The 25,697-nt window shown below is 42.7% G+C and overlaps 1 protein-coding gene across 1 annotated transcript; it reads left to right on the top strand.

Annotated features, from left to right (window-relative positions):
* Nucleotides 1-5,752: 5,752 nt before the first annotated feature.
* CUNH4orf54 (chromosome unknown C4orf54 homolog) lies at nucleotides 5,753-24,144 on the top strand. Its single transcript, XM_015484589.2, has 2 exons — nucleotides 5,753-11,220; nucleotides 19,608-24,144. The coding sequence occupies exon 1, from the start codon at nucleotides 5,829-5,831 to the stop codon at nucleotides 11,181-11,183; it is 5,355 nt and encodes a 1,784-aa protein (XP_015340075.1). The 5' UTR covers nucleotides 5,753-5,828; the 3' UTR covers nucleotides 11,184-11,220; nucleotides 19,608-24,144.
* The last annotated feature ends 1,553 nt before the right edge of the window (nucleotides 24,145-25,697 follow it).

Genomic DNA, 25,697 nt, shown 5'->3' with positions numbered 1-25,697 from the left:
ACTTCAAATGTGACTATAAATAATGTCTTAATAACACTTGTAGATCTTAATGCTTTGATGAATTATTTATACATCATTCTTAGATATTCCGTTAAAGAGGACTCTCCCTAAATAATTTTGCTAGCTTTTCTCCAGTTATCCAAAAGTAATAAACTATTTAATTATTGATTCAATAATGGAGGCAAAAGAGCATTTTCTGAGTTCCTACTGGTTAGTTATTTGAGAGGTAACAAAGATGTATTGTGTACCTACTGTATGCCCGGCCCTTCTTAGGCACTGGGGAAAATATTAGTAAACAAAAGAGGCAAAACATGAAAGAAAGAAAGGTAGAAAGAAAGAACAAAAATTCTGCTTTTGTGAAGCTAATATTGTCCTAGATGTTGAAATGAAAGCAACTGACAAGTCAGACATGATCCCTGCCTGCAATGAGTTTAAATTCTGATGAGAAAGATGGGCAATAAACCAGAACAAGAGTTTTTATAATTGGTGAACAGTGTAATGCATAAGATGATGGGATATGACAAGGTCATTCTGAGTCCCACTTTAGAGATACAGTGGAAAGGGAAGACCCCACGTGGAAGTGATGATTAAAACTTGAAGATAAAGAGTTGGATATTTAATAAACATAAAATTATAAATAACATAGAAAATCTTATGGAACACTAAACACCAAAATTGTATATGTGGGAAGATAAGACTGAACAAAGGGATGGTTATACTCTTAAATTCTCATTCAGTAGCTCAGAGTTGTTTGGATTGTTTCCGAAAATGTTTTTGTCTTATAATAGAAAAAAATTTTTATTTTCATGTTCTTATTCTGTATGACAGAAACGTTCAGATTGTTTTCTCAAAAGTTGCTTTAATTTGCATCTTAGGTCTTGAGTGTTGAGCAGATTTGAAGGTGTGATTTGAAGCAAGGGAAGAAATGAGATGTTCAAAGGAAATAGAATATTGAAAAATAAAATATTGAGTCAATTTTTGGAGGTCCATATTTGAAATTGTGGATGTCTAAAATCAGAAATTTGGGGAAAATAAACATTTTTCAAAGCAGATGAAGACAGAAACAAGATTTTAGGACCCAAGTTATAATATCAAGAATAAAAGGGAAAAAAGAATGCTTGTTAAGAATCATAGCAATAAGTCATCCACATGATTCTGTGGTCAGGCAGCTGAGTTGGCTGGTTAATTAAATTCTGTTTCAATGCCAAGTTAGAAAAATTGACTGTAATTTGCTAAAACCTAATAAGGCATCTTCTCTGCGCTACTTTCCCAGACTTGGAAGGGACCTTTGGCAAGTCTGGTTCCTACATCATGCAGGTTAGTATAACAGAGATCATGGGCAAGATGGACCAAGAGAGTTAGATTATTTTAAGTACGATGTAGAGAAAGATTTGTTTGCTTGTTGATGTTCCACCTTGAGGCTGGACTGGAAAGGATCATTTTCCTTTATCCAGTAAGATCTGAAACATTAAAACCTTCACAGCTCCCTTAGGAGAAACCCAATGGAAACTATGGCCCGAGATAACAAGTCAGGGCCAGAAGGAAAGAGAGAAAGAGTAGGGGTAGGGAAAAGACAACAAACTGCCAAAGAGACCATTCAAAAAGCAGAAGGAGGAGGAGGAAGACCAGAGAAGAAAATAGAGCATCCTGGCTCAAGGGGAAAAGTCAAACCTATTTGTGCTACCTGAGGCCTGTGTGTGCAGGCTTAAGTGTTAGTAAGATTTTATTTCTGGTGGTGAACTGTTCCTCTCTGTCCTTCCAAGTTTTAAGGGCATGGCTAAGGGGTTGCATCTACGGTGTGAATGTGACTCTACAATAAGGTGCTTTTCTCTTTGTACAAGAAGACGATGCTACTTATTCATCCTCATGGTACATGCTGTTTTTCTATTCACAGGGATAGTCTTATACGAATCCTGCCACTCCGTTTCTTTGGACTCCATGGAGACCAGCTGGTGCTGAGTACAGGCAGCTGGTTGTGGTGGTAGCCAGCAGTGGGCTTGGCCCTGTGACCTCCACCTCATAGACTGAATGCTCAACCACCAACTGAGCGTGGGCTTGGGTTGCTCAGAGCTGGGATGCAATCAGGGCTCCAATACTTACTATTAATTGTAAAGGTCATATAGGACACATGTCTTCACTCATCCTCAATTATTTTATGCATAAAATGGGAATAATAATTGCTCTTTCATGGTATGATTGAGAGGACTGATAAGCAAAACATGGAAAACATTTACCTCAAAAACTAAATAATACTCTTTCTCACCCTCAGCAACAAAAGGTAACACGGTGCCTTTCCTTCAAATGTTATTTCTACCTGGGCCAGAGAGAAACAGCTGTCCACAGGGCATTAGGCACTGGCCAGAAGAAAAGCCTTCTTCCTCCTGGAGCGATGGTACACACCTGTAATACCAATAACTCGAGAGGCTGAGGCAGGGGGATTGAGAGTTCAAGGCCAGTTAGGACAATGTAAGTGAGACCCTGTCTCAAAAAAAAAAAAAAGGAAAGAAAAACCTCTTTTATACCATTGTGCATAAATAAGGCAATTAAAGAATACCTCTCACTCATCCCAGGGAATCTGAGAATGTCTGTGTTTGGAAAGTCCTTTGTCTCCTTTCTGGTTTGCATTTAATCTCTCTCTTCATTTCCGGTCTTGGTCTACCTTCGATAAACTGTTCTTCTTTTTCGATGACATATTATTTATCCCATTATGCCACTGTCAGAGACCCTAAATATAATCATATCCTTTTCCTAACTGGCAGATGATCTGGCTTTCATTCTTCATTTCTTTAATCATGTTAAAGTTTTACATACAGTGATACATTTCACAAGACTTTCAGGGAATACTGAGAAACTTTCTCTACAGAGACAAAAATAATGATGCTGAGTCACTTCCTTTGTTGCTCTTTGAATTCCCATATAAAGTTATCAACCAAGTATACCTTGCCTGGCTTAGTAAGTGGGCCCACTTACCCTGGGTTAATGCTGGTAACATTAGTCACTGTTAATTGCTCAAGAAGTGAGATCAGGTAGGCAATCACTGAGTTCATCTGTAAAAAAAAAATGACTCTAGTCACATTAAGGAATAAAAAGGCCCTATGGCTACCAATGGACTGAAAGTTATTTCAGCAGAACTGAGAGCATCTATTTTCATTGTAACAAAAAAATCACCCAGAAAATGACTCTGAAAATGCCAGGAGGCAAGAAGTTTCGAGTTCTTGTTTTACCCTAAATTTGGTCACTGTTTTTCCATTTATGGACTTTTTTCTTTTAAGAGGTAGAGTCTGTCCTATTCCAAGTTTTTGAAGAAATTGTGGTTCGAATTAAAACTGATTTTTTGGAAATTGAATTTATTTGAAAAAGTTTTCCCTTTAATTTTTTTCCTGTACTGCCATTCATTTAGATAAAACAGCAGAAAGAGAGCTACACAGATATCTTGAAGGTAAGTACCTATTTTAGAACAGCCTCTTGGAGAGGCTTGCTAGGACTGTGCTCTCTGAGGGAGCAAGACTCTGGAGTGAGATTTTTCAGAACTGGGGGTATTGAAGTTATGATTTAACCTGCATCTGGGACATCTGACCTTGCAATTTTGTAGTTTGCCAACTGCTGGGAGAAATTCTGCTGAAATCTGTTGTGTTGTCATGACAGACAGGGCCATATGGAAAGTGCTGGAAAAATTCCTCCCTAGACTATAATTGCTTTGATGGGCAGAAACTCTGCCTTCTATTCAACTATGGGGTATGTATGCTTCACAGTGTTTGAGGCCATCTCCAGGATCTATCAGCCAAGGCACGATCAACCTCAGAGCAAAAGAAAACACTCTGCTTGCCTGAAGAAGCCAACAATATTTTATTTCATTTTATTTATAGGATCATGTTACTTAATCCCTAAGTACTTAATATGTACACAGGTTGGTTATATGAAAAAAAAAACTCAAAACTGTTGCATGGTTTATTTGTGGTCATGCAGATAAAATTACCTATTGGATAAATTCCTTCTTCTAATTGATTATCTGGGTACCCTGTATAGTATGTGAGTGTAGAAGTCAGTAAGACTGTGTAGCTTAATAGTTAAGATTCAAGCTCTGCAACCAGATTGCCTGGATGTGAACGCTGCTCCATAATTTTTGAACCGTTCTGTGCCTTAGCTTTTCCATCTACAAAATCAGTGCAATAATTATATCTAACTCATCAGGTTCTTATGAGGTTAAATAATATACACATTTAAAAGGTGCTTCAAGTAGTTCCTGGCATGTAGTAAGCACTATTTAAGTCTTAGTTGTAATTATTATTATGACTAGTATTAGGAAACCAAGATTATTGTGCCATTTTTTCCTTTTCTTTTCTTCTGTCTTTGCCTAGAGTTCTGACTTTATATCCATACTCTTATTCCTGATATTTCCAGTCTTTCTTTGGGTAGTGTTTTTAATGGCAATGGTGTGGGCAGAGGGAGTTGTCGGGAGATGGCTATGAGTTCACATCCCAAGTGTGAGAAGGTGGATGCTTCAGTTGTTCGGGGCTCCCACTTCATACCTACCCACATGCCTATTCAGAGGAAAGAACATTTTTCCGTGTGGGGGTGGCATTCATATTGGAAGGGGCTGGCTGATGGTGTTATTTTTGTTCCCCACAAATGTGGATGTTTAAAATAGTGCTTTATTCAATCGGTGTAAGTGACACATAGACTATGTATAGTGGTGGAGTTGGGCCTGGCAGGTGATGAGGGCCAGATCTCACCAAAATCAAGATGTGGTTCTCTACCGGTAGTACCCAAGGAATTGCTCTGAGGATGGCCAGCACAGACCCCCACTTGGGTTTCCTGGCAAACTTGCCTGCACAACTACTGACTTGTTTGAAATGGATGTAGCTCAGAGGCAGTGAACTGGGATTTGGCTTTGTCTCCATGGGGCATGCCAGCGGGTCACATTTCCTCTCTGAACCTCCCTCCAAGCCGCACTGTACTGATGAAGGGTAAGCATATTCCTTGTTCTTTCGTGCTTTTTGACTCCGTGCCCTGCGGGCCTGGAATACAGCCAGCGAAACAGAATCAGTGAGTTTGCAGCCTGGGCTATATTTAATTGGGGCTTATTGTCTTGCCATGGTTTTACAAGTTTAGGGAACATTTTGAGATCGAGTAGATATTGTAGGGATTTGCAGTAGTGTCAGCTTTGGCCCTAGGTGCTCCTTTTTTCATGACTATAATTAAAAATTTATTTAAGGCACTAAATTTCAGGTCTTTGAAAATCGCCCTTTGGTACTTTGAGTCATCACAGCAAGGATTCTAGAAGGGATTCTTCCTATTTGGGAACAACAGGTTATGTTTCATAGAATGCCACTTCGGGGAAAGAGGGATGAAATATTATTTTCCTATGAAAAGTTTTTATTTCCAGAACTCTTCCGATTTGGTTTTCCAAAGAGAAAGGAAACACAAAGATTTTGAAGCAAATATAAAGCTACCATATGTATGAAGGAGATTTTGAAGTATTTCCAGAGTGTCCTCAATTGGTTTGAAGTGCAGTGTAAAAATCTGAATTTTGTTTCAGAACAAGGGGGAAAATCCATTTAATCAGAGGCTCGGGAGAGAAAGATGGCAGCGAGTAAAGAATAATTGCATACTTGCTAGACATCTCTATAATAGATTACATAGAACATTTGGTTGATTTGAATTGGAACCCTCATCCCTCCACCCCCAGCCTCTTTTCATCTCTACCCTCTTCCCCTCAAGTGTGGTTTTGATATGACTAGGGAATGGACACTAAAAATATTTCTGGAATGACGTGACCCTCTCTTGCCCCATCCAGGAAAGGGACAAGGCTTCACAAGAAACAGCACATGCTTTGCTTTCATTTCTGGGAGTCCAGGGGTCGACCTACAGATGCTGCTTCTTCCGTGGCTCATGGCATTCAGACCCCCAGCTGCCCACGGTGCCAGGCAGATAACTGGACAGGCCAGCTCAGCCACAAGTCACAGGCTGCAGTCTCGGCCAGAGCAGCAGCCCCCCAGCCACAGACCACCTCTGCCGCCCCATCCAGGAGCCTTCCCACTTCCCTCCGCCTTGCCTCAGCCTCGCCACAGGGGCTGAAGACCTGGGAGGTGGTGACAGCAGTGGCAGTGGTGCCTACAGTCTTGGGGCCAGTCCAGGCACGTGGGACCCTGCTTCAGGCAACACTGCGGCCCCTCCAGGACCAAAGAGGGACCCAAGACAGCCCGGGTGCTCACCACTGCCTCTTCCTGTCGCTGGAACCTGGGCAAGGACTCAGAATGGAAGCCGCCACTCCTGAGCCGAACTCGCAGGCCAGACTGGTGCAAGTACAGGATCCAGTGAGCAGAAAGCAAGACAGCCAGGAGCGCAGGCAGCAGCTGCGGCCACTTCCCAAGCCTTCAGCCTCCTCCCAGCGAGAAGCAAAATATGTGGAGATGTGCGCTTCAGCCGGAATCCAGAGGGCGAGTCCCCGGACAGTGAAACTTACACTGGAACACCGCTCGGGGGATCAGAAAGCCTCTAGGAGCCCAAAGGAGAGAGCCCAGGGTGAGCCCACTAGTCCAGAGTGCAGGACTCCAATCCCCCAGAAGAACCCTGCTTCCTCGGAATGCTCCAGCTCCCAACTCTCCACTGATGAGGGTGGCAACTCCTCCTCCTCCTCCCCTGTGGACAAAGCAGAAGACCATGGCCTTTCCAAAATGGATGAATCTGCCACATCATCCGGGGCTCTGGCTACCTCCTCTTCATCCTTAGGCTTTGAGAGTGAGAGCGAAGTGAGTTGCCAACCCAAGGGAGGAGAAGTAGGGAAAAAAGCAAGAGGAGGAGAAGGGCAGGAAGGGGGAGGGAGGACAGGAGATGGAACAGAGTGCAGGGACATTATTGCCAAATCCCAGAGTAACAGGGATCCCCCCAAAAATGAAGAGGCTCACTACATCACCACCCATGAGATCCAGCTGAGTGAGGTGGAGCAGGACATGGATTTCGACGTGGGGCTGGCCTCCCGCTGGGATTTCGAGGACAACAACGTGATCTACTCGTTCGTGGATTATGCTTCCTTTGGTGGCAGCGACGAGACCCCAGGGGACGTCACCACCCCCACCGAAGAGGACGACGATAACAGCTGCTACCTCAGCACCACTCCTAGCACCAATGCCACCCGGACACCCAGCCCCACCAGTAGCGACCTGGTTCGCCTCGGTGCAGGCAGCAGTGGTCGTGACACCAGCAGCACGGAAGTGGGCAGTGTCCCCTCCGACAGTGACCCTACTCCCCCACCCACTGGGCCTGGCACTGCCACCCTGCCTGAGCCCTTGCTGGAGCTCCGGGAGGCAGCTTCAGGGGCAGCCGCCACCACCGCCAGCAGCTGTGGGAGTGCAGCAAGCCAGATCCTCCTATCAATCAAACCAACTTCCCGGGCTATAAATGAGCCTAGCAACGTGCGTGCAAAGCAAAACATTATTTATGCTGCCAAGCATGAAGGCGACATGAGCCTCCGAGTCTCTACAGCTGCTGAACACAATTCAAGTTCACTGAAGCAAAACTCGGCTGCAGCCGTGGCTCAGGACCATGCAAAGAAATTCATTGCTGTCCCTGCTCGCCTGCAAACCAGGTGCGGGGCCATACGGGCAAAGGAGCTGGTGGACTACTCCAGCGGAGCCTCCAGTGCCGTGAGCGAACTGGACGATGCAGACAAAGAGGTGCGTAACCTGACCTCCCGGGCTTTCCGGAGCCTTGCTTACCCCTACTTTGAGGCTCTGAACATCAGCTCCCGTGAGTCCTCTACCACCCTCTCCGAAGTGGGCTTTGGACGCTGGTCAACCTTCCTGGACCTAAAATGTGGAGGTGTTGGAGCCAGGGTGGAACAGAGCCTTCTCAGGAGCAGCGCGGCCTCTGTGGCTGCAGGTCTGAGGAAGGGCAGTGGGGCCCGTGGTCCTGCAGACCAGCTTTACATCCAGTCCAAGAAGTCCCAGACCAAGGCCTTGGAATTTGTGGTCAGCAAAGTCGAGGGGGAAATCAAACATGTGGAGACACCCTTGTGTTTCCAGAAACAGATCCAAACGGGTTCTCGCGTCGTCACTCTTCTGGAACCCCTGAATTTACGCAGTGAGAGCAAAGCCAGCTCGGCCACTGGACCCTGCAGGGCCACCAAGGGCTCCAGCAAGGGACCTGGGTCGGTGTGCACAGATGATGGCTCAGAGACCTCTGAGAGCAACAAGCCTGCCCCCCGCGGTGAAGGCCCCCACAAGAAGTCCAAGTTTGCATCCAGCCTGCTCAAAAATGTCATTTCCAAGAAGATGCAACGGGAGCACGAGTTTAAAATGGAGAGGGGAGAAGTCACTGACACATCTCATCACAACCTCCCCGGCACCTCCAAGGAAGCAGAGGGGTCTTCTGGGGCTGAGAAACTGCGAGACAGGGTCTTGCAGCGGCAGAATTCCCGCCACTCAGAGGCGGGTTCCGAGTACACGGTGGTCAGTGTGTCTGACGCAGGTGGGGAGGGGTCTAAATCCCCAATTTTCAAAGCCAGTACTCCTCGAGAAGGCAACGCAGGTTCTGGCCGGAGTTTCACCGATGGACAAACTGAAGTGTGTGAAATTAAAAAGAGTGCCTCAGAGACTGTGAAAGGCATCTTTCTCCGCAGTCAGAACAGTGCTTTTCGGTCATGGAAGGAGAAAGGGGCCGAGAAGCGGGAAGAGAAAGCCCCTATTGGGAAGCTGAAGCTCCCCAAAGGCGGGGACTGGAGGGCGGATCTCGGGGAGATCTCTGCCAGCAAGTCCACCATCATGTCTCGTCTCTTTGTCCCCAACATCCAGCAGACGCCCAAGGACAAGCAGCCAGGGAAGCAGGCCACCAAGTACCCTGCTGCCCAGGCCACAACCACGGCAGTGATCAGACCCAAGGCTCCCGAAATCAAGATCCGGCTGGGGAGTGTCCAACAGCCAAGCTCGGACTTCAATATTGCCAAATTGCTCACACCCAAGCTGGCTGGAGGCAGCGCTTCTAACCTCTTTAAGACCATTGAGGACAACAGCAGGGCACAGCAGAAACTCTTCCGTGGGGACAATCTGGAAAAAGTGCCCCAGTTCCAGGTGAGAGATGTCAGAGACAAGTCCAAGGCTCAAGGGCCCCTCCACCAGGTGAGAGATGTCAGAAAACTAATCAAAGGATCAGGGGACAGCAGTGACAAAGGCAGCATTACTCCAGAGCAGGGACTGACAGGGTCCAAGCCCAGGCAGCTGGCTCCTGCAGCTGGTGGATCCAGATCCCTGTCTCCCATGGTAATTACGTGCCAGGCTGTAGTGAACCAGAGAGAAGACAGCATGGACCGGGAGCCCAGGGAAGGCATGGGCAAAGGGAACAGCAGCAGGATCTTGAACTCCTCCTCCCCAGAAGGGACTGTCTTGGTTCACAGGGCATCTGGCAGGCTGCCTGTGGCCACCATTGCCCCCAATAAACCTGAGCAGGGCTCATACCTGCCTGTGCTCAAAATTGTCTCCAAGGCTGCTGCTCAGAAGACCCCAGAGAAAACCAAGGAGGAGGACATTAAGGAGGAAGGTAAAACCCCAAAGCCAGCCCGAAATGCCCTGGAGAAGCTGACTGCTGCAGTGAGATCCATGGAAGAGCTGTACAGTTTCAACAGGAATGAGTGGAAACGGAAAAGTGATCCCTTGCCCATGATGACAGACAGTCATGTCTTGTCACTCATTGCTAGTGAGGAGAGGGAAGGGGTGGTGGGTCCTGAGGGAAACCCTGACAAGTTGGCCAAACGACTAGGTGAGGTGGAAGAACGAGGCACGGGAAACAAAGGTGCTGTGGTCCTGAGAGGGGCTCCCGTGGAACGTCTGCAGAGGAGAAACTCCAACCCCAGCACCGAGAGTGTGTCTGCCCGGGCAGCAGCCTTTGAGAACATGGCCAGGGAAAGGCCCCGATCCCTCTATATTCCCCCTGTCCACAAAGATGTGGAAAGAACCCAGCCTCTGCAGCCCCTCCCACCACTCCCCAGCAACCGGAACGTGTTCACAGTGAGTGCCAGTAGCACTCAGAAAACTGGGGGTGTCGCTGGCAAGTTCCCACAAGGGCCTTCTCCAGAGAGCTCTTCAGTGGTCAAGGGCATCAAATCACAGGGACTCCGGTCCCTCAAGATCTCTCCGGCCACCCAGGCACCACCCAATGAGGCGACCAACAGGAAAAGTGGCATCAATTTGGAGAAGAGCAATAGTGACTGTGAGAATTACCTGACTATCCCCCTTAAGGGAACCTCTGCTGCAGGAGAGTTACCTGGTAGACCTGGTGCTGCAAGAGAGGGGGCCCCCATCTCCTCAGCTGCCACTCTCTGTAGCTTACCCCCACTGAGTGCCCGAAGTCAGGTCTCCAGTAGCCCCAAGGGCTCTCAGGTCAGTGGAACCAGCCGGCCAGCTTGGCGTACCAAACCTGACAACCCCCGGGAGACAGCAGCTGCCCGCTCAGGGCCACAGAGCCCTGAGCATACACCTACTACCATCTACCACCAGCAGCCACTGCCTTTTACCCTCCAGGGTGCCCAACCTCAAGTCCTCTGCTTCTCACCACCAGGCATGCCTGCCCCAGCTCCTGCAGGCCCAGCTGCTGTTCCTACAGACCCCTTCCAGCAGTCACCACCTCAGCAAACTCAGCGCAAGATGCTCCTGGATGTGACCACTGGCCAGTACTATCTGGTGGACACACCAGTACAGCCCATGACTCGGAGACTATTTGACCCTGAGACAGGGCAATATGTGGATGTGCCCATAACCTCCCAGCAGCAGGCTGTGACTCCCATGTCCCTCCCTGTGCCTCCCTTGGCCCTGAGTCCTGGGGCCTATGGACCCACCTACATGATCTACCCTGGGTTTCTGCCCACAATGCTGCCCACCAATGCTCTGCAGCCCACGCCAATTGCTCACCCTCCAGGGGGTGGTGAGCTCTCAATGGCGACCGAGCCTCACAACAAAGAGGCAGCTGCAACTTTCACAGAGGCCCCATACTTCATGGCCTCTGGTCAGTCTCCTGCCACCTCTTCCTCCTCAGCCCCAGCAGCCACATCCCAGCTGGTGGGAGCCAAGGGCTTCGCCCAGCTGCACGGCAAACCTGTCATCAGCATCACTTCGCAGCCCCTGGGACCGCGGATCATTGCTCCCCCTTCCTTTGATGGCACCACCATGAGTTTTGTGGTGGAACACAGATGACAAGAAGTCACCAGAAAGCAGATTGGAACAGCTGCTGGTGAGTGAATTTTACTTTGATAGTCAGGATTAAGAGAACAAGAACAATCCCATTTCTTGGTGTTTGAAGTGGGAGATTTACAGCCAAAGAGATGGCCTCTAGAAATAGGCAGTTAAAACTAAATCCCATGTGATGTCTGAAGGAGCTCATTTGCTCTCCAAGTTCCTTCTCTCCCGACTCCTCTATCCCCTTTACCAGGCTTTCCCCTTCTACTTTTTCAAAATGCTTGAGTGTTTCTCCCCTCCCTACCCCCCATAAGAGGAAAGGGAACCTTCCATCTGTCCCTTCAGCCTTTGGTAGAACTTGGCAGGAAAAAGAGATGAAAATCTGGTCTGGATATTGTACAGCAAGCCCCACAATTTCTGACAGCACAGTGACAGACACTAACATTTCAGATCACTGGACACCTTTAATCTGTTTGCTCCCCAAGAAGTAAGAGGAGTCCAAGGCTGTCGCTTGCATGGTAGGAAGGTTTACTAAAATCTGCAGAAATGCTTCTCTCTCCTCTTCCCCCCCCCTCATTTTCCTTTTGAAATTTCTTATACAAATGGAGTGTATTGCTTTTCGGTTTTCAAATGATCAGAACACTTTTTCTTTGGGCAAGTACAAGGTCTTTAATGTATCTTAGCTCCTGCCTCCCTCCCCCAAAGTTTTGCACTTTGACCTCCAGGAAAGGGGGAGATTCTGGAGACGCAGTTGTTCTTTGGATGGAGTTAATTCGGTCCTATTCTGACTGAATTGATCATGCTCCGTGGCTAGTCCCCAAGGGCCCTCATGTCATATATATGTTCTCTCCCTTCAGAAACAAATCAACTTCATTGCTTACCCCTCTGCAAAGGAAATCAGAGAAAATAGATTCCTGACACCTAGGTTAATCCACACTCACAGACAGGAATCCCTGCTGTAAATACAGTCCTTGGAACTTGATATGAGGAGTGAGTTTGGCTGGTCTGAACCAGGACACTTCAGGTCAAACACATGAGACCGGGCAAAGACACCTTCAGACAAGAGTGTAAAGATGTCAGAACAGTGGGGACAAGCTTGCCCTTCTTATTCCTGTACTCCTCAGAATGGGAAGAGTTGAGATCACAAATACTTCTAGGTAGTACTTTCACTCTTTAGTAAGATGTCAGTGAATGAAAAAAGGAGATTGAAGTAAGAAAAAAAATCCCACTCATGCCTCTATAATAGAAATAAGCCTCATTTTTTCTTTCCTCGTGTGACTGAAAAGGAGCAGAGGAACGCTGCTGTTTTGTGCAATGAAAGAAACTTCAATTAGAAATTAGGTTTCACTTGACTCAAAAGTCATACAGCTTCTCACCAGCTATGTTAGCTGTGGCATGACAGACTCTAGCATTGCTGGGTTATCCCTAGTGTGTGTCTCTCAATATGTAGCTGCGTGTCACATTCTAGAGCAGTGCATTGTAAGTTATAAAACCTTTTCCAAATTAAGGGATCATTGCTCTAAATTATCACATTTATTGGACTGTAAGACAGCAGTAGGCACTGTTCAAAAATCCTTAGGACTTTCACCAAGAATCCAGGGGAAAGCACAAGACTCCTTTTAGTTGCAAACTAGAAATAGGTGATTTTTATTGTTCCTCTCCAAGAGTTTTCAACAGGAATTGTGTAATGTTCACAAATTGCTGGGAGTGGAGGGAATAAAGAATGCATCTTTTGTTTGGCATACAAAATAAAGAAAAAAATCAATATGCAAGTGGAGAAAACTCAGAATTGAGGATTAGTTTTGCAGAAGGGAAAAAAGAGCCCATAGGCAAAAGCGTTCTAATCTCCTGGACAGGTGGTATGTTTACCTAGGGCTATTTTGGACCAGCTAATCCTACAAGGTGTATTTGAAGCCCTGGAAGTACAGCAGCAAGGGAAAGGGGGACAGAGAGCAGAGGAGGGATCATAACTGGGACACACTCCTATGGTGTCTGCCTAGCAGAAGCCTCGGACCTTCTTCTGTCTGCTGAGTCTGGAGAGTTTAGGCTTGGAGTTTTTCCATCAGACACAGATATAAATCACACTTTTGCATCTTTGAAAAATGATTTTTGATAATTTTTCCATTTTTGAAAGCACAATCTTTATGGTAGTAAATAGCCCGAAAGCTAGACACAGGCTGGCTTCTTGATTTAATGATTCAACAAGAACTCAATGTTTGGGCGGGAATGTGGCTCAAACGGTAGCGCACTTGCCCGGCATGTGTGCGGCCCGGGTTCCATGTTCAGCACCACATACAAACAAAGATGTTGTGTCCGGCAAAAACTAAAAAAAAAATAAGTATTAAAAAATTCTCTAAAAAAAAAAAAAGAACTCAATGTTAGCGTTTCTGTGTACAAGCAAAAATGAAGTCAATCAAATTCAGATATGAATTAAAATCTTTCAAAACTCACACTCTTGAAAGTTCTCTACCATCTTTTTTTAAAGTCATATTTTTTTTTAAAAAAAGCGGGTAGTTCTTTTCTCAGGATGAAAAATTTTTAAAGCATTGTTCAAATGTTTCAAAACATTGACAAATGCTTGTGTGATTGGTCAGTGTGAAAAGTCTTGGAAGACGGTCTCAGTTCAATATTTCCTTGAAAAACTGACTTGTCTTGTGGATTTTCCTGGTGGCAGGGATTTTCCCAGTGTAGGGTTTTGTGTCCTCAGTTCAACTGAAAAGTTACATATATGATTTGATCCAGTCACAATATTTCAAGAGAAGGAAACTGGGACTTAAAAAGAGATAATTTTGCTGAAGTCCCCAGAGAGTGAGAGAACCAGGACTTTTGGCATTGATTCTTCATTCCGGTGCCAACCACAGTCCCTGCAAGGACACTCTTGATGTTCTTTAGTAGGATGCATAGAATAAAAGAGAGCTGGCAGAGGAGATATGGTGAGCTTTGACCTGCCAGCAAGGACATCTGGGATCTTTTCCCTAGTGACAATTGGCCATTAACCATCTACACTTCCATTTGCCTTTCTGGACATTTGTAAAATACACATTTGAAGGAAATGTACCAATTTTCTCATTCATTCAATGAACACAAATTCCGTGCCTGCATTTCATCAGCCACTCTGCCGCAAGGCTGTAAACCCAATGTGACCCAAGGCGGTTCCACAAGTCAGGAGACTACACTCCAGCAGGGGAGGAAGACGTCTGCACACAAAACTGCAAACCCCGTGTTCAAGAACTGTCATAACCTTTAAGATTCCTTCCAGCTCAGAGAATAAGCAGTTCACCATCTATTTTTAGCATTACATTGTAACAGGGAGCTTTCCTTCTTTCCTCCTGGTGTATATTTGAGCACTACCAGCTCTCCTTTTTCTGATTACTCCCTTAGGAAAATTCCTTTCATGGGTGGATTTTTCTCGCTTCTTCTCAACCTGTGGTCAATATTCCAGTACTCAAATTTTGCTATGCCACACCTATCTAAAAAGATAATTAGTAACATATATTTATTTTATTATTATTTAGTAATGCCGTTGCTCATTGTGACAATTGCACAAGGCAGTTCACCACTTAGTACCCGGTGGCCCAGGAGTCATATAGCCACAGAGGCAGCCCATTTGAAACACACCAGTGTGCCAGGCACATCAGTTGCAAAACCTCACCAGTCTGTATTTTTGTGAGGACTTTTGTGTTTGTTTGTATATTTTGGATCTTTGATGCTTTTTGATGGACGACTTTGTTTTAGGTTTCTGTCATTTGAGACACGTGGCTGTGCTGTTCCTCTCCTGACATTCATTCTCATCTTTTCTCCTGTTCACCCACTTGGAAGGCAAATTTCTGTTTTAAATTTTTAATTGAGATTTGATACTAAATACCATTTGCAAGGGCATAAAAATAAAATAAGCATGGAATACTAACAAAAGGAAACTAACGGATGCTCTGCTTGCTAACAGAGGAGGTACCAGTCTAAGCTAATTGCAATAATTTTGTTTCATTTGAACATCCCTCCTTTTTTTTTTCTGCAAGGCTTTATTTCTTCATTTCTGAGTGTGCTTCATGTTGCTCCTACATTATTGGTGTTTTCTTTTCTCCTTGAGTTATTGCTACCCCCTAAACAGAGCTCCACACATCAGCCACTGAAGTGGAAGACAAAGCTGGATTCGAGGAGAGCTGTTTTCACGGGGTATTCCAAGGGGCTCCAGAGGAGTCCTCAGGTGATCCAATCCAGTCCTTTCCCTTTCGTATTATGATTGCAGGAGGGAACCGAGTCTTTTCTTCAGTCACAATGTCCCTTTGGAGCTGAGACTGAAACCCTGAATATTTATACCAGGGTCTGTTTTGGTTACTGATCCTTTCTGCTTCTCTTTTTCCTTAAGGCCACTTTTCTTTGATGGTCTTATTTCCTGGTTTCTGTCCCACTGTTCCCTTTCTCCTTTGCTGTGTGTTTGAGAAATTACTTTGGGCTCTTTTCTATTTATTTGCCATTTCTTTCTTATGGTGTTTCTCATTTCGCATTCACTTCAGCATAATTGACTTCAGTGCCCCCACCCCTGTGTCTTCCCCTCTCCTCACTGCCTGTAGTTTGTTTTTATCACAGCTTGAAGGGCAGGGCTGGGTGGGCCTTGCCAGCTCCTTCACTTGAGCATCTCCAGGGCTTGGAGCAGCCCTGGTGGATCATGGGAAGGACAGAAATGTGACTGCCCCTCGAGACCTGGTGGATGGAGGCTGCAAGCTTCATGTTTTGTCTTCACTTAATCCCACAACTACACTCATGAAATAATGAATTTATTTCTGCTTTCCCTCTAACTTGGTTGTACTTTACTTTCTCAATCATTGTAAAAATTTGCTAATTCGTTTTATTCTATTCTTGATGTCTTTTTGCCTTTTCTTTTCCCATCAATTTTATTGGAGGGAAGCCTCCCTCCAGCGTACCATTTTGTGCCCTTCTCCACAATTCTAATTTTTAATATTTTCTTCCCTACCCTAAGGTTAGTAAAAAACCAAAAACTAATATCTGATGTGGATCGATCATTTATTATATGCCAAGACTTAACATCATGCCTTTGGATTCTTCAGCAAGTGGGTACATTTTGAATTCCTCTTTGACAACCCAAAGAGAACTCATCCCAGATCCTCATGCTCTTATTATAGAGGAACTCATTGCTCACCAACTTCTTTTACTCTCTGCTCTTTTTTTCTTTATTGTGAATTGTCTCTCTTCCCTTATCTGTACTTTCTGTGTCAGGTCTGTCTTTCTACCTAGCTTCTCCAAAATTTTGTAGCTACTGCCTTTTGCCTGTTGGTCAATCAGCTTGGTAAAGGACTAGTTACGTGACACATTTACGTCCTTGTGGAGGAGAAAGCACAGCTGTTGGTTGACTGGCTGATTTTCCTAACTTCAGTTTCATTCAAAGGAAAATGAAAATCCTATCCAAGAGTAACTAGAATCTGCTAGTCATTTCACTGCCTTGGTGTGTGTGTGTGTGTGTGTGTGTGTGTGTGTGTTGAGTTTCAGAGAAGGGGCAGGAAAGGTCGAGAAGGAAATAAGTTAAAAAATTGACCCAAATCTGATAATGTCCCACATATGCTAAATTTACTCTATATGTGTTTTTCTTTTGATTAGAAAATTAGCTGTTCTTAGAACATTTTATGCCCCAAGTAGAAATCTTAGCCAGTTTCAGGATGCCCAGAGGTGGTGGCTCCTGTGGTGAGATATTGTGTGTGTGTGTGTGTAAGGAGAGCAAGGTGTGGGTTGTGCAGGTGAGCACGGGAAGTCCCTGGATGGCAGGGGGTTAAAATATAGTCGAAGGGAGCTGTGTGGCTGTGACTAAAACATAAGTACACGTTCCTTGAAGTCATGCAACCCTGACTCAAGTTCTGTTACTTACTAATCTAGGAAAAGTAACTTGCTTTCCCTGAGCCTCAGTCTCCTCATCCACAAAATAGTAATACTTTTTTTTTTTGTGGGGTTGGGGGCGATGGTACCAGGTATTAAACTCAGGGGCACTTAACCACTGAGTCACACCCCTAGCTGTTTTGGGGGTTTTTTTAAGACAGAGTCTCACTAAATTGCTTAAGGCCTTGCTAAATTGCTTAGGCTGTCTTTGAACTTACAATCCTACTGCCTCAGTTTCCTGAGCCACTGGGATTATGAGTATGCACCCCATACAGCTAAAACAGAGATACTTTTGAAAGGACAGTTGTGAAGACTGAATTATAAACCCACTACAGAGGACATAGCACAGAGTTCATGGCACATAGTAAGTGTTCATCCTCTGGAGACTGGAACCTCATAAATGCCTCAGGCTCCTCTCATCTTCTTAGGGCCCCCCATCAGAGCAAAATTCAGCCCTTGTCTTTGCAGACACCCGGAGCCATGTCAGGGCCTATGCCCAGGATTGCTCTGTATTTCCCCAAGTTGAAGGCAATGCCCTCAGCCCAACTGTCCCCTCAGGGCAGGCTAATTGGCTGTGCATCAGGGTACTCTAGTATCCCCCCATAGCCTTCCAGAATGTTATACAACTCTGGGCCTAGCTTGCCAACTGTGTGTGGTGATTTTCCTCTCTGTCTGGGCACAGGGCTGTGTGGAGCAAGGGAAAATATGACCCAGCATCCCTGCTGAACTCTGTCATGTGTCCTGGTTCTAAAGTTGTAGAGAATCATCCAGCCAGACTCCCTGGTAACACAGTACAGTCTCCCCTTTATCTCTGCTGACTTCTTTATGATCTGTTATCACACACACACACACACACACACACACACACACTACACACACACACACAGTGTTCATGAGGCCTCTGGTGGGTTAATTTGGCAATTCCTACTATTTTATCTTTAATAAAATTTGAAACAACTTTATTACTTTCATGAAATCAAATGACTTTTGATATGAAAGATACATTACTTTCAAACAAAATTTCTCTGAAGTTAATGGAAATAGAGGCAATATCCTATGAATATCCAAACAGGCGAAATCTACTCCACTGATCCCCAGATATGATCCTAGTAGATTGTATAAACAGATTTCTCCTCCATTTCTCATTGTCATTGTTCCAGAGTATAGACCACCACCCTCTTGGTGTTTTTACATAGTGCTCAAATCTTTACAAACCTTGCCTTGGAAGAGAACATAGCCAGAGTTATTGTGAAATCCCTGATCCACACTGAAATTATTATTCTTAGTCTCTTAGTCCTCCCCTCCCCACTTTTTTTTCAGTACCAGGGATTGAACCCAGGGACACTCAACCACTGAGCCACATCCCCAGCCCTATTTTGTATTTTATTTAGAGACAGGGTCCCACTGAGTTGCTTAGGGCCTCACGAAATTGCTAAGGTAGGCTTTGAACTTGCTATCCTTCTGCCTCAGCCTCCCAAACCACTGGGATTACAGGTGTGGGCTACTGTACCCGTCTCTCTTCCCCTTTTCCTCTTACTAATCTATTTGTCTTAAGGTTGAAAAATTAGTTTAGCAAAGAAGAGATCTCCAAACACACAAAAAATTCATGAAGGTTATTTCTCATAAAATATGAAACAATAAAATAAATGTGAAATATATGCATGAGCTGTAAAACCATAATTATTCCTATAGATGTCCTTCTTAAGCATGTATTTAGACAGATCTTTTTCTAGATGACAGGATTAAAATATCCCTTGCCTTGATCCTTGCGTATAATTGGTTAGATAGTTGTTATTTGATAATACTTGCAGCTTATTTTCCCCATGATAGAGTCTTTTTAATCCCTAACAAATACTACCTGTAGTCCAATCTATTTCTTTCTTCATAATATTAAGTCCAAATATCAACTCTCAGGTGTTAAAAATGTATTCCTTCAGCAAAGTTCCAATAGATCTACAAAATTATATAGAAAAAAAAAAACAGAAAGAAAGGCCTGACTTTGAGTATGTTTTGACTCTGCCAGTGCTGAACTAGAACAGATGTAAATAAGTTATAGGTTGTAATCAGTATATTTTATTTAAAGCCAAAGGCACTGTGTGTAATTACACATAATTTCATTAGTGGTCATTTACTTTACAAGAATCGTTAGTGTAGAGTTTATTCATTTTATTAGGTTACTGACTCATAGTTAATTTCAAATGTTTCCATTTAGTTTAAATATCAATTCTGCCTGCTAATTTTAGGAACATATATTATATTGTCTTATCCTTGATATAAATGATTTAAATGAAACTAAACACTTAATTCTAAAACTATTTTTTGAATAGTTCAATTTTCAAAGAGAAATTCCACTGCGGGCATTTTCTTAAAGTCAGAGTAATGTCTAATTGTTTTTCTTCTTGACAAATACATTTTAAAATGTAGGCTTCACCGTTATTTATAATGAAACTAGATCAAAGAATAAATAAAATATATTTTGACATTTTTCTTGATTCTTTTAAAGTGAGATGTGTGTTTAGAACTAACCATCTTTTCTTTGACTCTTTTTTTTTGTAGGAGCAAGACAGAAATACAGACTCTCTAAAAGTTGAAATGTAATAGCACTATGAATCCAGCTGAAAAATTTCCTCCACATGAGTAATTCTTAATTTTTGCTTCTTATAAACCAAGTGTGTAAGTTTTCATATTTTCCTGAACAATTCTCTTAAAGGCAGTTTTGTTATTTAAGTTTTACTAAGATGATTGAATGGTTGAATTTTTTTTCCCCTGTAAAACTGTTTCTTTTTATACTTTAATACAAGAGACAAGCTTTCTGTTCGCCTCCCTCCCTCTTGCACTACTCACTAGGCAAACAATCCCTTAAGTGTTTGCCATGCTTCAATCAAAACCCACAACAGAATGGGATGGCTTCTGTTGTAAACAAAGTGAGCAAATCAGTAATTTGGATCACAAATCACCTTACAGGTTCTTGGACTCTATCAAATGTAGCTGGCAGAGTTGTAGCACATATTTCGGTGTAAAATATATTGGGTCTGCTCTTGGAATTATATATCAGCTAAACCTTCTCTTGTTTGTGCTCTGTGTTCTTTTATTGGGTTTGGGATGATTTCAAATGTGATTGTGGAAAACAATGGTTTTAACTTTTGTGCTTTGTTTTAATTTTTTCCCATTTGTACAATGCCATGACACTATTTGTTGCCTTAAAATAGATTGGCTTTGAATAGTGGAAAGTCAGTGACTGCATTTAAAATTAAGTTCTTTGTTTCAGAAAGGTATAAAATATCTATTTCCCTTTAAAAATCCAACATTTATTGTGAGTGCGTAGCCTTTTTTTTTTTTTTTTCTTGTGATTCCCTCCATAGTTGTACACTCCTGTCTCTCACAGACTGGAGTCTGAAGAGTGACCTGTTGGGGCAGTTGAGTAGAATGTGAACTCTTAATTCAGGGGCTCTGATTCCCTCTAGCCCTGGCCCTCCCCAAAGCAGTAACCTAGAATTACAGTGCTTGCTTGTTATGAGGCAGGTTTTAAGAGATGTTAAAAAATCCAAATCACTGGATCTTTCACTGACATTTGATATTGCCTCCGTTGTAATCCAATTCTGAAGGCTATTTGAGTGAGTGTTCATAGTGAGTCTGAAGGGTTGATTGAACAGATCCTTATTTAACTTGTCATAATTTATAAGGTGTCAATATACACTCAACAGATGTTACATTAAAATATTTCTTAATTCCTTTCTAAAGAAATATCCCTTTAAAACCCAAACATTCTCCCAGACTGTCTTTAAGGAGTCTCCTTTTATTAACTTATTTGTTTAAAGCCAAGGCATTTTGGTAATTTTTCAGAAGCATTATTTTGATATTAATGATTGTCAATATTTGGTTTCAGCTTAAAAATGGCTCTCAAAGCCAAAGAATTATATGTAATTCATGAGACTGGATTTTATATGATTAATATAATCTTATTACTTTGTAATTATGCTTCTCATCTAGACTTTTTAAAAAACAACAACAAAGACACTTTCAGGGGATTTCTTAGCGGGATCCCATTAAAAAAATAAAAAGTTCTTTTGTGTAAAGAGAAATATTTGAGACAGGAAATCTCACCACGATTCAATTACTCATTGGGCCAATGAGCTGTGAAATGAAACTTTCATCTCCATGAGACATGAAATATGAAGCATAGTCTCTGTATGGAAAAGAAGCTCTGTGCCATATTTGGGAAAATACTTTTTCTTTATTATAGAGGTCTTCTTACCCAGGTACATGAGTAGATTCACTCCAGAACTTAATTTTTCAACCACTGGGGGGGAAAAAAATCTTAAAGCATCAGTGCTTCTTCATTTTTGAGAGAGATTGGTTGGAAATAAGGTCACTTCATATGGAAACAAGAAAGTAGCATCCATTTCAAAAATTTCAGACTATGAACACTCAAATCAGCACCGTGAAATCTCAAGTATTTGACCTTGAGTAGTGAAACTTACATAGGGTGTGGGCGTACAATATGTACAGTAACAAAATAAATGTGAGACTGGTTTAAAAAAACAGGGGACTTTCAAGAAAGCCCAGTGGCTGCACTGAGCCATGGCTACTTGCCAGTTCTTCCAAATGGAGAACAATCCTTCCCTAGAGAATGGGGTAAGGCTGAGGGTTGAGCTGCCTATTAGCTATTTACCAGTATTTATCACCAGCAGATCTGAGCCTTCGGTTCTCACACTGAGGTAAACTAGGATAGAAACTGGGAAAGAACTTTTCATTTGTTGGCTCTGAGAGGCTGAGTCCATGGGGAAGTTGCTGTTCTGTGAGTTCCATATTGGCTAGTGGTAATGTCATCATACTAAACAAACCTGTACGTCATTTACTCCCCTAAGTGACAGGAAAAGAACGTTTTCACAGGTGTAAGGGAAATTTCCATCCTCCTTTTCATTGCTTAGTTATTTCTTGAGGTTGCATGGACATTTGAATGAAGTGATTATGCCCTTCCTTTTCAACAAAAATGGAACAAAACAAAAATCTATGAAGCTCTCAAACTATTACCCCAACAATGTTCTATAGCCACAGAGACCTGATTTATGTTTTATATACATAAACCACGAATAAAGCATTTCCTAAAGAAAGCCTTGAGCTTGAATCTAATCAGAATTGTGGAGTCTGGCTTTTGTGATTTCCACTCAGGGTTATGGGTGTGGCTCACTATTCTAGAAAAATCACAGGTTACTCTGTGTACAAATCTTGACCCATTTCCTCTTTTATTTATTTCCTGTTGGTGAAAGGCCACATTGAATAGGCCCATTTGGATAGTTTTTGGGAAAATTGAACACATCTGTAATCCATATGAAAATTGTATACTCCAGAATGTATTTTCCTGAAAACACTCACTGAAATTGCACTCAGGATTAAATGAAGCCCAGATACACTGGTAAAGACTCAGGACATAGTTTTTCTGTATGTTTATCACTGAGTAAATAAGCTAAAAAATTACACTTTGAAAACATTATAAAAATAATTCTCAAATATTAACCTGAATTTCAAATTTATCCTCAGATCACTAGGAAACATCAAGTGATAGAAGTTCCTTTTTCTTAATTTCAGATTTGGCTTTATCATCTTTGCTTCTTCACAAGATTTAATGCATTTTGATTGTCTTCATCCTTCATAGAAATGAAAGTCTGTGTTTGCTACAAATTGAATGTTCACGCTACCCGAAATAATATTTTGGACTACAGACTGCAGGACAGTATTGATTCCTAAGTAGACTGACTATAACCTCATGATAAGTCTGTGTAAGTGCATGGGAAAACACAGTCAACAATAGTCTTTGTATAAAACTATCATGCTATATATTTTCCTATGTGGTGCTTGAGGAGTTTCATTCTACAGTTTACAAGGTGTAGGTTTGCACCCCAAATTCTCAGGGTATGTTATTTTACCCAAATACTTGAAAGAAAAAGGTGCCCTGTATTTTATCAGTACTGTTGAAGGGGAAAATTATGTGTAAGTTTGTTTGAGAAAACTGCTTATAAAAAATCAATCCCATAAACTATGTTAGACTTTTACATGATTTCTAAGGAGATATATACATAGATAAGATATATATTTTCAAGAGACTGCTTATATATTCTTTAACTTCTGGGTCCCAAGTAGACCTTACAGGTGCATAAAATCATTAACGAAGCACGTAGCATTTGCTACATAGTGCCTTGAGCTTGAATCTAATCAGAATTGCAGACTTTCGTCCTCTAGAAAGGGATCATGTCCATCTGTGACATATATGAGGACAAGGCCCAGGGGAGGATTCTGAAAATTGGACTCCTTTGTATGCCCCACATCTCAGAAGAAAACTGAATGTTCACAGCATCATTTATCAGGTGTTAGCATTCGGTGTTTCATGTTGCAGCTAGAGTACATCATTAGATTTATTCCTGTTTAATTCATAATGGTGCAGAATAAAACACACACACACACACACACACACACACACATACATGCACACACACACATCTAGTTTGATTTTTTTTTAAAGTTTCTGAATTACTTTTTACAAGCTAGTGTTAAGTTCTTCCTTGGGTTTCCTGAACTACCTGCCATACTTGTATGCATTTTCTAACAGGAGGCTCTTCCCCTTCCCCACCCCCACCCCCACCCATGAAAATATGCATTTCTGTATTTACGTATAAATTATATTATTGTATAGTAAAGACAGTGGTGGCTGTAAAAGAATGTGAAGACTGTAGAAGTTACGTATGAATAAAGAGAGGACATTGTGTGATATGTACAGAAGGACATTGGAGAAGACTGAATTATACTGGTGACTATGAATAAACCTGGTGGCATATGGAAAGAATGTGAAATTTTAAACTACAATCAACATAGAAATCTTGGTAGAAAAGTTCCTACCTGAGGTTTGATGTTATTCAATGACAGAATTCAGTGAATTTGGCTAAAGGGGCTTTGAATCCAACTCTACAGCTCCAAGAATTACCTTTTCAGCACATGGAGAAAACTACTTAGACAAGGATCTTGTGAGACTAGACTACTTGCCTTTAATTGCCAGCATTTGTAAACGATTGTGCAATCTTGTGCATTGGTTTTTTATTTTGACTGTTTTGAAAAAAAAATGTTTTGTTGTTTCTTTTTTTTCCAGTAAAAGTGACTGCAAAGAAAACATGCATCATTTGTCTTTATTTTTTAACTTCAACAAAACAAAACAATCCTTTGGACATTTTCAACAGTTTCATTTTCTCCTGGTTTTTAGCTTGAATCCTTCATTTACTCAATATTTTACTTAATTTCAATTCATTTTCTATTGTGGTGGCAAGAAATGTTCTCAGATTTAGTGGCTTAAGAAAATGCAAATTTATGATCTTACATCTCTGGAAATTAGAAGTCTCATATAGGTTTTTACCTATACTCAGAAAATTTTACCTGGCCAACCTGAGTCTGGTGTAAACAGCATTCTGAGGAGCACCTACCCAGGTATGTGATGCTTTGCTGACACCAAAGAGTTACCTGGACAACAGGTGTCCCTGAGGGCCACCTAGAGGCCCAGGAAAATAATAGTCATCTTTCTTAAAACTAGATACCACAGGCACACAGTTTAAATACCTCCTGCACAGTGATGCTCAGTGCTGTGAGGTATCTCTTATTAAATCATCCACCAGTCACCTGAAGACACTAAGTCTTAGGACTGAAGCCCAAGACACTCTAACCGATACCCCAGAAAGAATGATATCCAGGATTCCTCATATATGTCCAGGGCTTGGAGTACACAGAGCCTACAAGAAAAAAGGAGTTCAGTTACAGACCTTATGTTTTCAAGTTACCTCTTCCAGCTTTTCCTTTCAATGCATTTCAAACTACGGTCTCCATTTTGCTCAGGTGCTTACTGTTCTCTGCCTTGTGTTGCTGCAGTAGCTTTTATGACAGCATACCGACCCGATCCCAAGTATTCCAGACTCACAGGCTTGGGGCGGGGCAGGATTTTGCTGAAGCGTTAGATAAACAGGATAGGGATTAGTAAGAGGTCCATCACATGACAGGCAAGCTGCATTATCAAACACCTTAAACCTGAACTACCAAATTCCTATTCTTTAATAGTCTCATGCCAAGGTAATTTTCACTGGTTGTTGAGTTCATAGATGCATCAACCACTCTCCCTATGGCTAGAGCTCTCTCTCTCCTTTAGCCCTCCCTCCTCTTCCTCTATTCTCTAGTTTGCTGGCTCGAAAACTTTCAATTTTCTGGTTTTGTTTTGTTTTGTGTGTGTGTATGTATGTTACTGGAAACTGAACCTAGGGGCACTCTACCACTGAGCTACAACCCCATTTCTTTTTTTAAGATAGGATCTGGCTAAGTTGCTAAGGGTAGTCTCAAATCTGAAATATTCCTGCCTCAGTTGCCTAAGTAGCTGGAATTGCAGGTGTGTCCCACCATGCCAGGTTACTGTCATTTATTCTATAGAACAATTTAGCCACCTAATTAAGCCCTACTAATGCAGACCCTTTATCTTCTATCCAGAAGATCTTATCTTCAAAACCCAAGCATGCTATTGTCTAGTTACATATTGCTGAGCAACAATCTACCCACAAACTTAGTGGTTTAGAAACAATAAAAATCATTTATTTAGCTCATGAATCTGCAGCTTGGGCA

This window comes from Marmota marmota, unplaced genomic scaffold (assembly GCF_001458135.2).
Source record: "Marmota marmota marmota unplaced genomic scaffold, marMar, whole genome shotgun sequence".
NCBI lineage: Eukaryota > Metazoa > Chordata > Mammalia > Rodentia > Sciuridae > Marmota > Marmota marmota.
The sequence above is the reverse complement of the archived record's forward strand: the minus strand, read 5'-3'. Positions and strand labels throughout refer to the sequence as shown.